A 13,726-nucleotide genomic window follows, 5' to 3' on the forward strand; every position below is an offset into this window, starting at 1 on the left:
TCCCTCAAACTTTACAGTGAATGCCGGTTTGAAAATAAGATTTAGAAAATAAAAATAAAAGAGTGGAAGCATGGGAGAAATATCAGAGACTGGTTCTATGTAATGGCTATAAAAAGGACATTTAAACCTTATATTAACAGGGAGAGCGAGCCTAAAGCAAATATGCCACACTGATTTCCCTTTGGAGGTATTCATGGAAAATAAATCAAATGATTAAATAATAAGGTGACAGTGGTAACTGACAGTTCACTGCACGGAATAAACTGAACTAAGCCAGGGGAACTTGCCCCATCAAGAAGAAAAAGAACTATTTTGGTCAAATAGGTGACAAAAGATGCAGCTATAATTAGACGATTAAGAAGACTCAGATTATAATCAGAAGCACCAACAGGCAAACCAAACCTGGTGTACTGGAAAGTATGAAAAAATACAACGAAATAAAAAAAATATAGAAATAGCTAACTTCGTCTTGATTCTATCAGTATATGCAGAAAAGTTGAATGTCTAGATTTTCTCTTCCTTTCGTTTTCCACCACTGTCGCTCAGTTGCGCAACGGCATTTTCTCGAGTCTCAACACGCTGCAACTCTAAAAGTGGGCGCGTTTGTGTCTGTGTGTGAGTGTGTATGTGTGTGTGAGAGTGTTAGTGTGAGTGTGTGTTTGTGTGCGCGCGCGCCTCTGTCTCAGCACTGGGAAACCCATGACTTCCACTTTTTCCTCGGTATGAAACCGAGCGCGGCGCGCGTCAGCAGGGCAGGCGGATAAAAGGGCGTCATGGTGCCTCGGGTCGCAGCATTCACTGCCAGGGTCGGACCGGACTGCATGACGCCTGCCAGGACTATAATATCAAAAATAACAACAACCGTGGATGTAAAGCCGCCCCGGACCACAGGAGCTGTGCAACTCTTCAAGTTTGCGCTTTGCGCCAGTTTGTTCGTCAGTCTCGAGAGAGTCGCACCGTTTCTCCACGCGCAGACCGCCTCCTGCCGACGGATGGAACCTCAGGGGAAGCAAGTGGACCCCGAGTCTCTGCACGAGCGCCGCCGGCGGAGACGCTGTCTGGACGTCTTCTTCACCGTGTCCATCGTCTTCCTGTACGTGGCGATGGCGGCGGTGACGGGCTGCGGGGTGATGTTTGTGATGAAGTCGGAGCCCAGCAGTCAGAAGTATGACCTTCTGCGGGAGACACGACCTCAAACATACCAGGTAACAATCTGCACATCTTTTTATCATCGTTCAGTAATCTAATTTCTTTACTATCCTGAAAACTTTTTTTTAATCTGTATTCCGATCCTTTTTCACACTTAGTAATCAGCTTTGTTATTGTTTGCTTCTGCCAACAGACGGAGAACTTTGTCTATTTGGAATCAATTTCCGGTAAGTATTTTATTTGTTGAATGTATAAAATATATACTGCTCAGAAATGATTGTTTTTCTACTGTTTGATCAAACTGACCATCTCTTGTAAAATGGAATACATCTTTAGTTGCACATATGGTGCAGTTTTGTTTAGTATTTATCAATAATGTTAATTTTAAATATTAAATATTATATATTTGTGCTTTTTAAGAAAAGAAAGGCATCTGTTGACCATTGGTTTGAGAGGGTAATGATATATAAGTATCAGATGTCCTGACTGCAGCATTCACAAACTATAGAAGTTCAAAACACTTGTTCTTGCCTTTTTCCATAAATTTTACTGTTGAAACACAAGTATATTTAAACTTAGATCATGATCTGTACCAGATCACAACTCAACCAAAAGCTTTACGTAATAACGACAGCGATAAATGACTCGTGTTAACATTCTGGTCAGCATAAAGATCACTGAGGGTTTTGTTAGAGCAGGCTGACGGTTGGGGTGAGCGTAGATGGTTCAGAGAGGCTTTTAATTCACTTGTGTTGTTCAGACTTTATGAACAGCGTCTAAACTGAATGTGTCTGTCTGCTCCTTCAGGCCAGCTGGATTATTCCTCCAACATGCTACTGGCTGCAATCCACTCTGGTGACGGAACATCTGTCGGACGCAACTTTGAGTTTAACTCAAAAGTGCATTCGCTGACCCCAAGACGGGAAGGATACTACTTCATGTACGTGACTCTCAATGTCACCTGCACCGCCAACTGCACTAGAGGCCGACTCAGCGTGAAAGTGAACGAGAAGCTCACCTGCGATGTGGATCTTCCATCGACAGATCAGCTTCCATCGAAAGAGAGATCTGTGACGCAGAGGTGCTGGACTGTAACCCGGTTAGGTGTGGAGAAACTCAGCGCCCACATAACACCAAGAGGGCTGCAGAACTGGAAACTGGAGAGCCAAGGCTCGGGACTTGGGATGTTCCTCGTGGACTGACGTGTGTGCAGTGATGCCGCTGCTGGGACTCGTGTATTCTGGACAGATACACTCCAGTTTGTTATTTTTAAAGGTGTGAGCGGACGCTTACAGGCAGGTTCTGTCGGCAGCTTGCAAAGCTATGATGTTTTATACAAACTGAAGGTGACTGATGGGGAAATGTTAAGTCGGAGCCTGGGAAGTTGCACTTATAATGAAAATGGGACACAGACTACAGAGACAGTGTGTGTGTGTGTGTGTGTATGTGAGTGTGTATGTGTGTGTATGTGTAATATATTTATTCTGGAGCACATAAGTATTTATGTATTTATAACTATTATCCTCTTGAACTTTGCTGCGATGCCACTACATTGATGCTAATGTGCAATAAACTGTTGTTTCACTCAGTATTCACTGGCAGTTTCAGAGACAGGTTTCTTACATGAAATGTCAGAGTCATCTATCTATTGTTTACAAAGTTTGTAAATATAATTCTGCCCTGAAATACACAAAATCTTGAAAGAAATTGCTCTCAGTGCATCTGTATTTGGTCATTTAGACGATTTTGTCTTTCTTTTTTTAAGCAAATGATAAGTAAAAACAATGAGTAACGCTGTTTGAAAACAGCTTTCAAGGAAACAAAGTGATTAAAAACTATCTGAGTGGAATGAGCACATGATCAGGATGACTGTATATGCCTGTAATGCGCCTCTTTGTTTCATTTGTCAGAAACAATGTCAGGACACTTTGTGAGAAAACATTGTTCTGAAGAAATATGTAAGTCCTATGGACAAACTAATCACTGTTGAATGTACGTTGTTATCGTCCATATTAAACATGGATTTGTTAAACGGAAAGTTTGTTTTGGTGCGACAGTTGGAAACTGCAGAATGAAAGTGATCTGGGCAAGTGGAATCAGCGAGCGGTTAGCAGGTTAGGGAAAGTTCCCTGCCGTTACGCAGCTTCTGCCAGGAACTGGACGCACATCACATCCTGCTCACTTAGTCTCCGGTGTGGTTTAGAAAAAAAAAAAAACTAGAATTGTGACAAACAAACAACATGCAGACGTTTGTGTAGCATACCACCAATCTGGAGATGTAGCTTGAATTTGAAATACTGAGCCAGTGTCACGTACTCGCATTCAGAGTCACCGACTGACCTCAAACGCAGCTGCAATGCTAACCACTGTCTCACCGTACCGGGTCCGCTTCACCACTGTTGAGACAGCCCGTCAGGTACTGAGAAACCCAGAAAAGCCAGAAAAATAAGCACAGAAAGAAAAATTAGGTTGTCGTAGTGCACAAAAATTTCTTAAGTAGCATCATATCATTGAGTAGTTTTTACATCATTGTCTTTGTTATATTTCAAATTTACAAAATTATTACACTAATGGTTGTTACCTTTGATAACTGTTACTCTACGACTGTCACAACATTACACCTCCTACTGCATGCAGTGTTTCATTCAAAAAAATGTGTCAGTTGAGCAATCAATACACGCAGGAGGGCATGAGTTTTTCTCACCACGTCTGAGAAGTGTCTCAGACCTCAAGACCATTTTCCTGATTGTATTTTGTCTGATGAAGCAGGGAAGTGACGTAGCTCTCAAAGTGAAACAGGACAGGACCCTGCAGACAGTCAGTCCTCTGACTGGTAGTGACTGTATATCTTCCCCACAATTGCCAGCAATTTTCACTGTAATGCTAAGAAAGTGGAAATTTGAATGTTCCAAGCCAGCGGAAAAATATGTCCAGATCTTCCGCTAGCTAGCCGTTTCCTACTTCATCCAGTCACCCCATAGAAAACCACACGATAGACACCTGGAGACGTGGAGCGGCATTTAGGTCACAGACCGCCAAAGATTGAATTAAATATCATCAGTTGGACTAAATTCTGTGTGCGTAAAACTGTGAAACACAGTTAAACAATAAGCACAAATCAAGGTAAAACTAATTCTGTTCCATTAATCCGCACTTTTTCCAAGAAGATTACATTTTCTTAATTACCCTAAATTTATTTACGATTCAAGTCCGCTTTTATATACATTAATCTTACTTGAAATCCATTAAGGAGTCAAGCATTCAACCAATTTAATTTGCATCTCATGCTCTTTTAGTTCCACTAACTTCCAGGCGCATCTACATGGAAGGCGATAATGTTTGAGCACCATCTGTCTGCATGACGAGCGGTGGAACTGGAACCACTTTCCTGTGTCACACTTGTTCTGATGCGTCTTACAATCATAAACACACTTGTCTTGTCATGCACTTTGATGTTGGTGAGAATATTTACGAAGACGCTGCAGTGCAACTTTCTCAGTTTCTCTTTCCGTATGTCATCCCACCCACGCCGCGGCAGGTTGACATCTGCTGTCAATCACAGATCAGCGCCATCAAACCCTTCTGGTGGTTCAGAGCGAAAGCAGCATTTCTCACGTCTCTCCTTGGACATGCAGCATCCTGCTATTCAGAGCGCGTTTCAAAAGCATTCAACGGTTAATCGCTGGGTTATCATACGCCTTCAGAAACTCATCCACGTGTGTGTGCATTTATATTCCTGAGATACGGTCTGAAGGTGTATAGAAGTATTTATTCACTGACCCTGAAGATAAGCGAAATGTTCATTTGTTACACATGAAAATTTCATTTCTAGCTCATCTACTAATTCAGTGAAGCTGAAACCAATTTCAGCAGACGCCGGTCTAAACACAAGACAGGCTGTGTGCCGGCTGTGCATCAATCAGGGGTCACTAAAACCCATCAATGCACTTTGAGAAGGGCATTTTCAAAGTCACTGTGTATATTCATGGAGATTTATTGGCACTCTTCTTGAATGACATCTTTGTCGGGACTTTTTTTTCAATATTCAATTTTCCATTTCAATTTCATATTGGAAACAGAACACAAACAACATGTCACCAAAAGGTACAACACAGGAATGCTTTTGTCCTCGTGGTGAAATGTGAAGAATCATGGATCACTCACCAACAAAATGGACGAGATGCAGCTGAGGGCGAGACGATTGTGTGGCGATCATCACTGAAACCTGGCTGTATAACAAATAACACACCCAGCGCCGTGGTGGAGCTAGCGAGACTGCAGCCTCTGCCAAATGCAGAGGTGGAGGGCTCGCCGTCTACATCCACAAGTCCTTGTGTTCAGCCACATACATCATCGGAACGCACTTCACACCCGATCTGGAATACCTGGCTGTGAAATGCAGACCGTTCAAAACGGTGAGAGAGTTCTGCTTCATCCTGCTCATCGCCGTTTACATCCCACCGCGGGCTAACACTAAGCTAGTGCTAGAGGGGCCCTACTGTCTGATCAGCAGGGAGATGAACTCCAACCCAGGGGCAGCTGTGATTGTGGCTGGAGACTTCAGTCATGTGAAACTAAAGGCAGTGCTTCCAAAATTCCACAAGTTTGTTCACTTTCCCACCAGAGAAAATAACATGGATCAAGTTTATTGCAACATCCCAGGGGCATGCAAGGCTGCAGCTGCTCCTCACCTGGGAAGGTCAGTGGAACTGATTCCAGCGTATAAACCTGTGATCTGCAGGACCAAACCAACCACCAAAAAAGATCAGGTATGGACTGAGGAGGCTGTTTCACCACAACAGGACTGTTTTGAACTCACGGACTGGGAGGTGTTCAAAGATGACTCAGACTTGGAGGCATGCACATCATCCATCCTGAGCTACGTGCCGTTCTGTACTAATGCTGTTCTACCCACAAAGCTCCTCAAGGTGTTTCCAAACCAGAAACCATGGTGTGACGGCACAGTGCGGTCTCTGCTCAGAGCACAGAACGCAGCCTACAGGTCAGGTGACAGACTGGCCTACAGCAGGGCCCCAGGAAGAGCTGAAGGAGGGCATCCAGCAGGCCAAACAAAGGTACAGACATTGAGGGGCACTTTACTGACAACAACCCGCGGGAAATGTGGAGAGGCATGATAGAACCATTACGGACTACAAGAACAGCAACCAGCAGATCAGCCACGACCCCACTCTGCCTGACACCTTGAACAGTTTTCTTGCACGCTTTGACACACCTGGCAGCACCGAAACTGTTCACCTTCCTCAGCCTGAGGAGCAGCCCCAGCCCATCGTCCTGCAGCAGCACCAGGTGAGCTCCACTCTGAGGAGGATCAACACCAACAAGGGCTCAGGACCAGATAAGGTGTCAGGTTGGGTCCTGAAGCGGTGTGCACATTAGCTGGCTGGTGTTTTTGTGGACATTTTTAACCTGTCCCTGCAGCTCGCTTCAGTTCCTGTATGCCTCAAGTCCTCCATCATTGTGCCTGTGCCTAAAAAATCTGTTGTCACCTGCATCAATGATTGCCATCCTGTTGCTCTGACCCCGGGAATTATGAAGTGCTTTGTCTTAGGTTACATCAAGGACATCATCGCTGCTACTCTGGACAGACAATTTGCCTACAGGAAGAACCGGTCGGCAGAGGATGCGGTCTCATTAGCACTGCCTACGGCCCTGACTCATCTGGAGCGTCCCAAGGCCTGTGTTATAGGAGGCTATTTGTGGACTTCAGTTTGGCTTTTAATACTGTAATCCCGGACACTGAATCCTGACACTGAAGCTCCACAACCTTGGTCTGTCAGCCTCTTTGTGCCTCTGGATCAAACACTTTCTCACCCACAGGCCTCAAGTGGTGAGAATTGGGGACCAGACATCGTCCAAACTGATCCTGAGCACAGGCACACCGCAGGGGTGTGTGCTCAGCCCGGCCCTTTTCACACTGTCCACACATGACTGTTCCGCTGTTCAGCCCACAAACATGGTTGTGAAGTTTGCTGACGACACCACTGTAGTGGGTTTCCTATCGGACAATGATGAGACTCATGACAGAGAGGAGATCCAGCACCTGACGGGATGGTGCGCACACAACAACCTCATTCTGAACACCAGCAAGACCAAGGAGGTCATTCTGGACTTCAGGAGATCCAGGAGGATGGAACTCCCCTGTCTACATTCATGGGGAGGAGGTGGAGCAGGTGGACAACATCAAGTTCTTGGGCATCCACATTACAGCTGACCCCACTTGGTCCACACACACATCCCACCTGATGAAGAAGGCCCACCAAAGGCTCTTCTTCCTCCGCAAGCTGAAAAGGACTGGACTCTCCCCTCAGCTTCTGACAAACTTCTACAGAGCCACAATCGAGAGCATCCTCTGTCTGAGTGCAACAGTGTGGTATGGAAACAGCACAGGACAGGAAGGTGTCACCCAGGGTGGTGAAAACAGCACAGGGGATTGTGGGGAGTCCTCTGCCACATCTCGACTCAGTACATGAGAACCGAGTTCGAAGGAGGGCTGGTCGTACTTAAGCCGATCACCTTGAAGATTTAATTTCACTGTGCACTATAGTCACTTTTTATTCTGCTTTAATACGTAGTTATTCAGACTTTTTTCTAGACGTCTTTTACTGTATGTTATGTTTTGCAAGAGCTGCTGATCAAAATTTTGTTGTGCTCTGCATAACGACAATAAAGATTCTCGATTCTTGATACATTTTACAAATTGATTTAATACTATTGATCAGTATCCAATGAGTGTTAGCTGGTAAGTAAATGTACTGAGGAGCATATTGTGATATGATAAGATATATGATTAGTGTTATTAGTGCTTTTGTTTTGCTTTTTGGATATAGCATTACTTTCTCCGTGGAGTTTGCATGTTATTCCTGTGAACGTTTTCTCAATTTATCCATCAAGTCTGATGTAAATTCTGCAGTCTTGGGCTTCTCTGGTAATCTGTGGCTGTCAGTCCAAAAGGCTCCCATGTTATGAGGCAAGCAGTGAGTGCACTTGTCATTTGAAAGTAACTGAATAACACTGTTTGTGAATTCTTCTGAGATGCAGTAGAAATGCCAACTCACAACAAAGAAAAGGGCCTCAAACTGCGCTGACTCAAATCAACAACATAATGCATTTTATTGCACACTGCTTTGGTGCTCGAGTCTGCAAGAATATCCTGTTTGTACATGTGCATGTAGATGCACTTGTGTTTATCTGTGCCACAGCAGGAAATGACCTGAATAGCTCCAAAGCTTCTGAGGTCAGTGTTTCCACTCATTTACACGGTATCAGTTGTGATTTTGCTGTCTGTCTCGATTATTTCCTGCACGGTTTAGTTTTTTTTTTTTTTTTTTTCAATTTTGAGGTTTCTTGATTTACCTTGTGACATGGAACACATAAAGCGGTGCAGAAGAGGAGCGGATGAATGAATGGATGGATGGTTATTTTATGTAATCTAATTCCATCCAGAACACCTTCCTCTCTATGTGCTCAGAGACTTTCCCCCTATTGAAGGAGCAGCAGGTTCATCGAAACTTTCCAGTGCAAAGTGAAAGATAAGCTGAGTCAGTTTAAGTAACACCCCCCCCACACACACACACACACACATACACACCACAATCAGTCTCATTGCTCCACCTCATTTACTGCATCCTTACAAACCACATCCTGCTCTACACACACACACACACACACACACACAAACACACACACATACAGTTTTATGATGCGTGGTTGTAGCAGGATGATTTCTATCATATATCACGGCACACTGTATGTTTTTTTTACACTGTTCACTTCAGTTATTCATCTTAAAAATAATCTGCCTCTTATTCTTTCACAGAATATAAAAACGAAAATCTTGTTTGTCGTTGATGTCGTCGTCTGTCTCGACACAACTCACAAGACACAAGCTTTAATTATGTCAAAACATTTTATTAAGAAAACAAAACTATGGAACAACAAAAATATTCAGAAGGTTTAAAAAACCTGAATTTCAGATCTGTTTCAATGATACCACAAACTTTATGTTGTCATTTTTTTCACAAAGGATTAAATCACATTCATCAAGAACGTTAAATATTCGAATATTGATTGATGCATATATTATATGTATTTGCATTAAATTATCACAGCATGTGTTTGTAAACCAACACATGGAAAAAGCAGGACACAATACGTTTCAATTATTCTTCCAAGGAGAAATCATGAAGGCCCCCATGAAGTTTTCACTGAGTCCTGAATGCAGCTGCACACTCTGTTTACTCTCCAATTCCACAATAATTCTGTCTCCTCCATGCACATGAAAAATCCCCCCCAAATAATTGTTCCACAGATCGTCACTAGTTGAAGGTTTTGCATTTGAAGGTTTTGGAGTCCTGCAGCGGAAACTGGAAGAAATAAATCAGGAATTTCTCAAAACACATTCACCATTTTGCAGGAGGTACCGATGTAGCGATAGTTTAAACCTGGAGTGTGAAACACTAAACTGATAAATGACATGGGATGGCATGGCAAATTTTAAAAATCACAAATGAACGACTGAAGGAATTTTCTCTTATACAAAAACAAAAAAGGACTGTTTTGACCGTGTGTACTGGGTGTCACAGTGTTTCAGTAGTGGAGGACGCAAAGAACTGGACAGCAGAGGGCAATGTTTGCAGCTGAGAGATCAACGCCACAGCTAGCTACCAGTGAAACAGCCTCTGCAGAAAAGCTATGCTGTGGGATGAACGTGTGAAAACATGTAGCAGCTTTTTACCCACATTAACCTGAGAAACACAGGGTTGGATAGAATTTCAGATTGCTCTTTTTTTTTCCTCAGAAATTTTTCAGCTGAAATGCAGCTCAAATGATCAGTTTGGGCATATTCTGTTAAATGAACGACACACTCCTCTAAACATACAAAGGCACTACGAACAGGTGGCACATAAGTAATTACATTTTTTGCAACTGGCAGTAAGAAGAAGAGGGTGAAGATGTGTTCAGTGACTCACCTTTTTGATTTCATGAGCTCGATGGGAAGGTCATAGGCTTTGGTAACCCTGATGACCTTGTGCTGGATGAGCAAGCAGTCCTCTGCAGCATTGACTTGTACTTTGGAGTAGATGTAATAGTAACCCTCCTTCTGCACGACCAGCCCGTCTTTGCCGTAGTTCATGTTATGAATGAAGGCTTCGCCTTCTTTCACCCACTGCACCACGTTGTTCTCCAATGTATGATTCTTGGCGCCTGATATAAAGAAGATAACACAAGAATTGTTTAATCACATGAGTTGGAAGTTCATTCCGTTAAATCCATATGGGTTAGAGTGGTGGGACAGTACTAACCAATCAGGTGAGCAAAGGCCCTCTTTTGCATGTTAATCTGATTTAGATCTGATAAAGAAAAAACAAACACACAAATTGTAATCAACTGATCCATCTAAAAACGGTTATGATTAAAAAAGGATGAATTGTTGTTCATCCTTTCAGCACTTCTAAGAAAAAGTAATTTGCTTAATGTCCAATCAGTGTAGAGACACATAATTTATATTAGCAGTATTACACAGTACCTTTGAGCCCCACTTGACTCATCGTGCTGCCAGTCTGTAAAAAACAATGAGAGAAAAATCAAAGATTTATATGGCAAACATCCAACAATATGCAGGATTTGGCAATTCCATGAATACAGATGTTCATACTGTTCACCCACACGTACCTGCTGGCCAGATGTGGCGTGATTAGACTGGTTCTGACAGGCGGGGTGGCATATAGAAGGAGAAAACGGCTGTACGGAGAAAAAGAGCAGAGGGATTGAGAAATTCAGAACGAACATGCAATTGGGAAACAACGAAATGTGTTGTGTTTGCAAAGCAAGATGCCAAAAGTTCAAGTGCATCCATAAAAAAAAAAAACAGTGCAGGCCTTTTACAGAAGCACAGAAATGTTCACATCGAGGTGTGAAAATGTGAAAAATGATGCAAATCTGAAAAACTCAGTACGCTTTATTTCAGTCAGTCCATCCTTCCATCCATCCAGCTTTCAAACTGTTTTATCCAGTTTAGTGCTGGAGCCAATCCCCAAGTCCATGAAACATATTCAATCCCTATGGCACCATTGAAGAGAACTTTAAATATTTCTCATTCAGTTGAGTCAAAATCACTTGTGTTTACTAAATCCAGCAGCTGGTGAAATCGTCTTATCCAGTTACATTGTTTTCTGTGAAAGATGCTAACCTTTGAGACACAGATTGGACTAAACAAGCACTAAGAATTCAGCCAGTTTATAGACACATTAAAGCCCATCATCCGTTTTAAAATTGACTTTAAAGAAAAGCTCTAATTGTAAGGCAGGTAACATTAAAGCGTAGTATTAATGCATCCAAGAGAAGTAATAAAAGTCGCGCATGTATAATTTATGAGGCGTCGTCACTCTCTAGAAGTGACAGGAAGATTATGTGAACGGTTCTATGGGAATTTAAGGCAACGGTGTTCAAAATGCTGCAAAGTGTATAATGCAATTACCAGAGTGCGCGACATTAAAAAAGAAAACACGCAGGTGTGGAATAGGCGATTTTGGGAAACTGTAAAAAGTGACGTAAATGTTGCGTGTTTGGACTGGAAATGAGAAGGAAAAAGAAGCAGAACCAAGAGAGCCCATCTAACACATTTCTCATCGTTGACCTTTTCACTTAAAGAGCAAATGACCCACATGGATCAGTGTAAAGCTTACAACCCCGACTCGCATGACGTAAAGGGAAATAGGGGAATTCTCAAAAAAAAAAGAAGACTTTCCATTTCTCCATTTGGACCAAACAAGCAAGAAGCATTTTCCTTTCTCCCCCCTACCCCGGCATAAAAAATTCACACAATCACACGTCAGCCTCACCTCTATCCTTTGATAAAGTTTGTAGATAAAATATCCTTCTAAGAGCAGTCCCAGCAAGGCCAGGCCCACCAGCAGGAGCAGCAGCCTGTGAGCCGTGGTCGTCCTGGGCTTCCTCTGCTTGGGCATGCTGATGTAGCTGGCCTGGCTGTCCACCATGAACACCTGAGGACAGGCGGCCGCGCCGGCCTCCGGCGCCCCGCCGGGCTTCACCTCGCCGAGGGTGGAAAGGTTAAAGGTCGCAGGGGCCGACATGAGGACGGTGTTCTCACTGAAAGAGAGATGGTCTGTGTTTCAGACAGAAACCGGGGAGAGAAAACCGAGAGATGAAAGTTGCAGAGAACAACAGTGACGAAACATGAGAAAGCGGGACTGACACCGGCCTCGGCTGCCTTCAGTGCTGTGTGCAGAGGGTGCAAGCAGCTTCTGGGAAAGAAAACCATTTCACCATACCAAGACTCCTTCAAAACCACACAACAAGACACAGATGTGGCACATCTGATAAGTCAAAAAGATACTCGGTCTTACTTATTGTTTCATCTCCACTGTCTTCATAAATCACGAAAAGAAAATTACCTTGAATTGAAATCCTTGTCAGCAGCAGACTAGTGTTCTCTCAGTCCTCTGGAGCTCATTTAAAATATAAGTCAGCAAATATGTTCTGTAAAAAAAAAAATACAATAAAAATTAAAAACAGAAAGTTTTCTCTCTGGACTGTACCACTGGAGGTTATTTGTCCTTGCAGTCTGTCACTTCTTCTGAGACAGAAAATCTTGTCTGTACAGATTTCAGTCTTGCCTCACCTCTTGCGCTCGCATGCCTGCTGTCAGCTATCACCAATATTGCCTTTCAAGCGAGCTCATGAAAGGAGGAAACGAAGATGACATGGGGAAGAGGCTAAATGATAGAGACAGAGAGAGAGAGAGAGGGGAAAGAGAGAGAGAGAGAGAGAGAGAGAGAGAGAGAGAGAGAGAAAGCATGAGTGCATGAGTGAGTGTGGGACACTCCCTACAACTACTGACTGTAGTTATCGTTGAGCAGCTGACACTTCCTTTTCTCCTTTTCTCTGACTTCAACTTTTCTTTTTTTTTTTTTTTTCATGGGGGAGCTGAGCACTTCTGGGTTGTTATGTCAGACTCAGTAGCAGTTTGGCTCCTGCTCTGCTTCTGAGAAACTTGCACAATCTCTTTGCCTGTCTGAGCAATGCATCTGGCACAATTTCAGTCCCTTTCAAACAACACAGTGCAATATTTAAATCCTCCGGGGAGTGAAGGTGGAAGCTGAACTCTGGGTCAAGCTGTTGCAAGTCATCTCTGCAACATTATGCTAATTCGACATCGGCAAAGTTCTCTCATTGACCACTAATGTGTTATCATCAATCTCAGGTGGTTTTATTCTTCCTTTTCTTTTTACTTTGAGGAACCCATGTTGGTTTTATGAGCAGAAAAAAATACGCTGGAGACACAAATGATGATGCATCATCTGTCTTTTTTAATGTTTTGACCACCATATCAGAGCTGCTTCATTCACAGTTTCCTTGTCTTCTTCATTTTGCCATTCATGTATTTGATACGAGTAATTTTAGCTCATGTGATTGTAACTTTCAAGCGAAATCTACTTTATCATATTTGGTCTACGTTGAGCAGAAGGCAACAAATACATAAAGACATGTGAAGACAGTTTGTCTTTGTGTGTGTGTGTGTGTGTGTGTGTGTGTG

General features: G+C 43.1%; 2 protein-coding genes across 5 annotated transcripts; one reads left to right on the forward strand and one right to left on the reverse strand.

Annotated features, from left to right (window-relative positions):
• The first annotated feature begins 687 nt into the window (after positions 1-687).
• LOC115385492 (uncharacterized) lies at positions 688-3,161 on the forward strand. Its single transcript, XM_030087551.1, has 3 exons — positions 688-1,205; positions 1,343-1,376; positions 1,957-3,161. Exons 1-3 carry the CDS (start codon positions 774-776, stop codon positions 2,349-2,351), a joined length of 861 nt encoding a protein of 286 aa, XP_029943411.1. The 5' UTR covers positions 688-773; the 3' UTR covers positions 2,352-3,161.
• A 5,902-nt stretch (positions 3,162-9,063) lies between these two features.
• Positions 9,064-12,916, reverse strand: LOC115385490 (tumor necrosis factor ligand superfamily member 14-like). 4 transcript variants are annotated; one of them, XM_030087548.1, is made up of 8 exons: positions 12,812-12,916; positions 12,585-12,669; positions 12,012-12,279; positions 10,843-10,911; positions 10,697-10,730; positions 10,473-10,520; positions 10,140-10,374; positions 9,064-9,533 (listed from the first exon to the last, which is right to left on the reverse strand). In XM_030087548.1, the coding sequence occupies exons 3-8, from the start codon at positions 12,261-12,263 to the stop codon at positions 9,326-9,328; spliced, it is 846 nt and encodes a 281-aa protein (XP_029943408.1). In that variant the 5' UTR covers positions 12,264-12,279; positions 12,585-12,669; positions 12,812-12,916; the 3' UTR covers positions 9,064-9,325. The 4 variants fall into 4 exon arrangements, with proteins under 4 accessions (XP_029943408.1, XP_029943405.1, XP_029943407.1 ...); XM_030087545.1 differs by having other exon boundaries at positions 10,837-10,911; XM_030087547.1 differs by having other exon boundaries at positions 10,837-10,911; positions 12,012-12,295.
• Between the last annotated feature and the right edge of the window lie 810 nt (positions 12,917-13,726).

This window comes from Salarias fasciatus, unplaced genomic scaffold (assembly GCF_902148845.1).
Source record: "Salarias fasciatus unplaced genomic scaffold, fSalaFa1.1, whole genome shotgun sequence".
Taxonomy (NCBI): Eukaryota; Metazoa; Chordata; class Actinopteri; order Blenniiformes; family Blenniidae; genus Salarias; species Salarias fasciatus.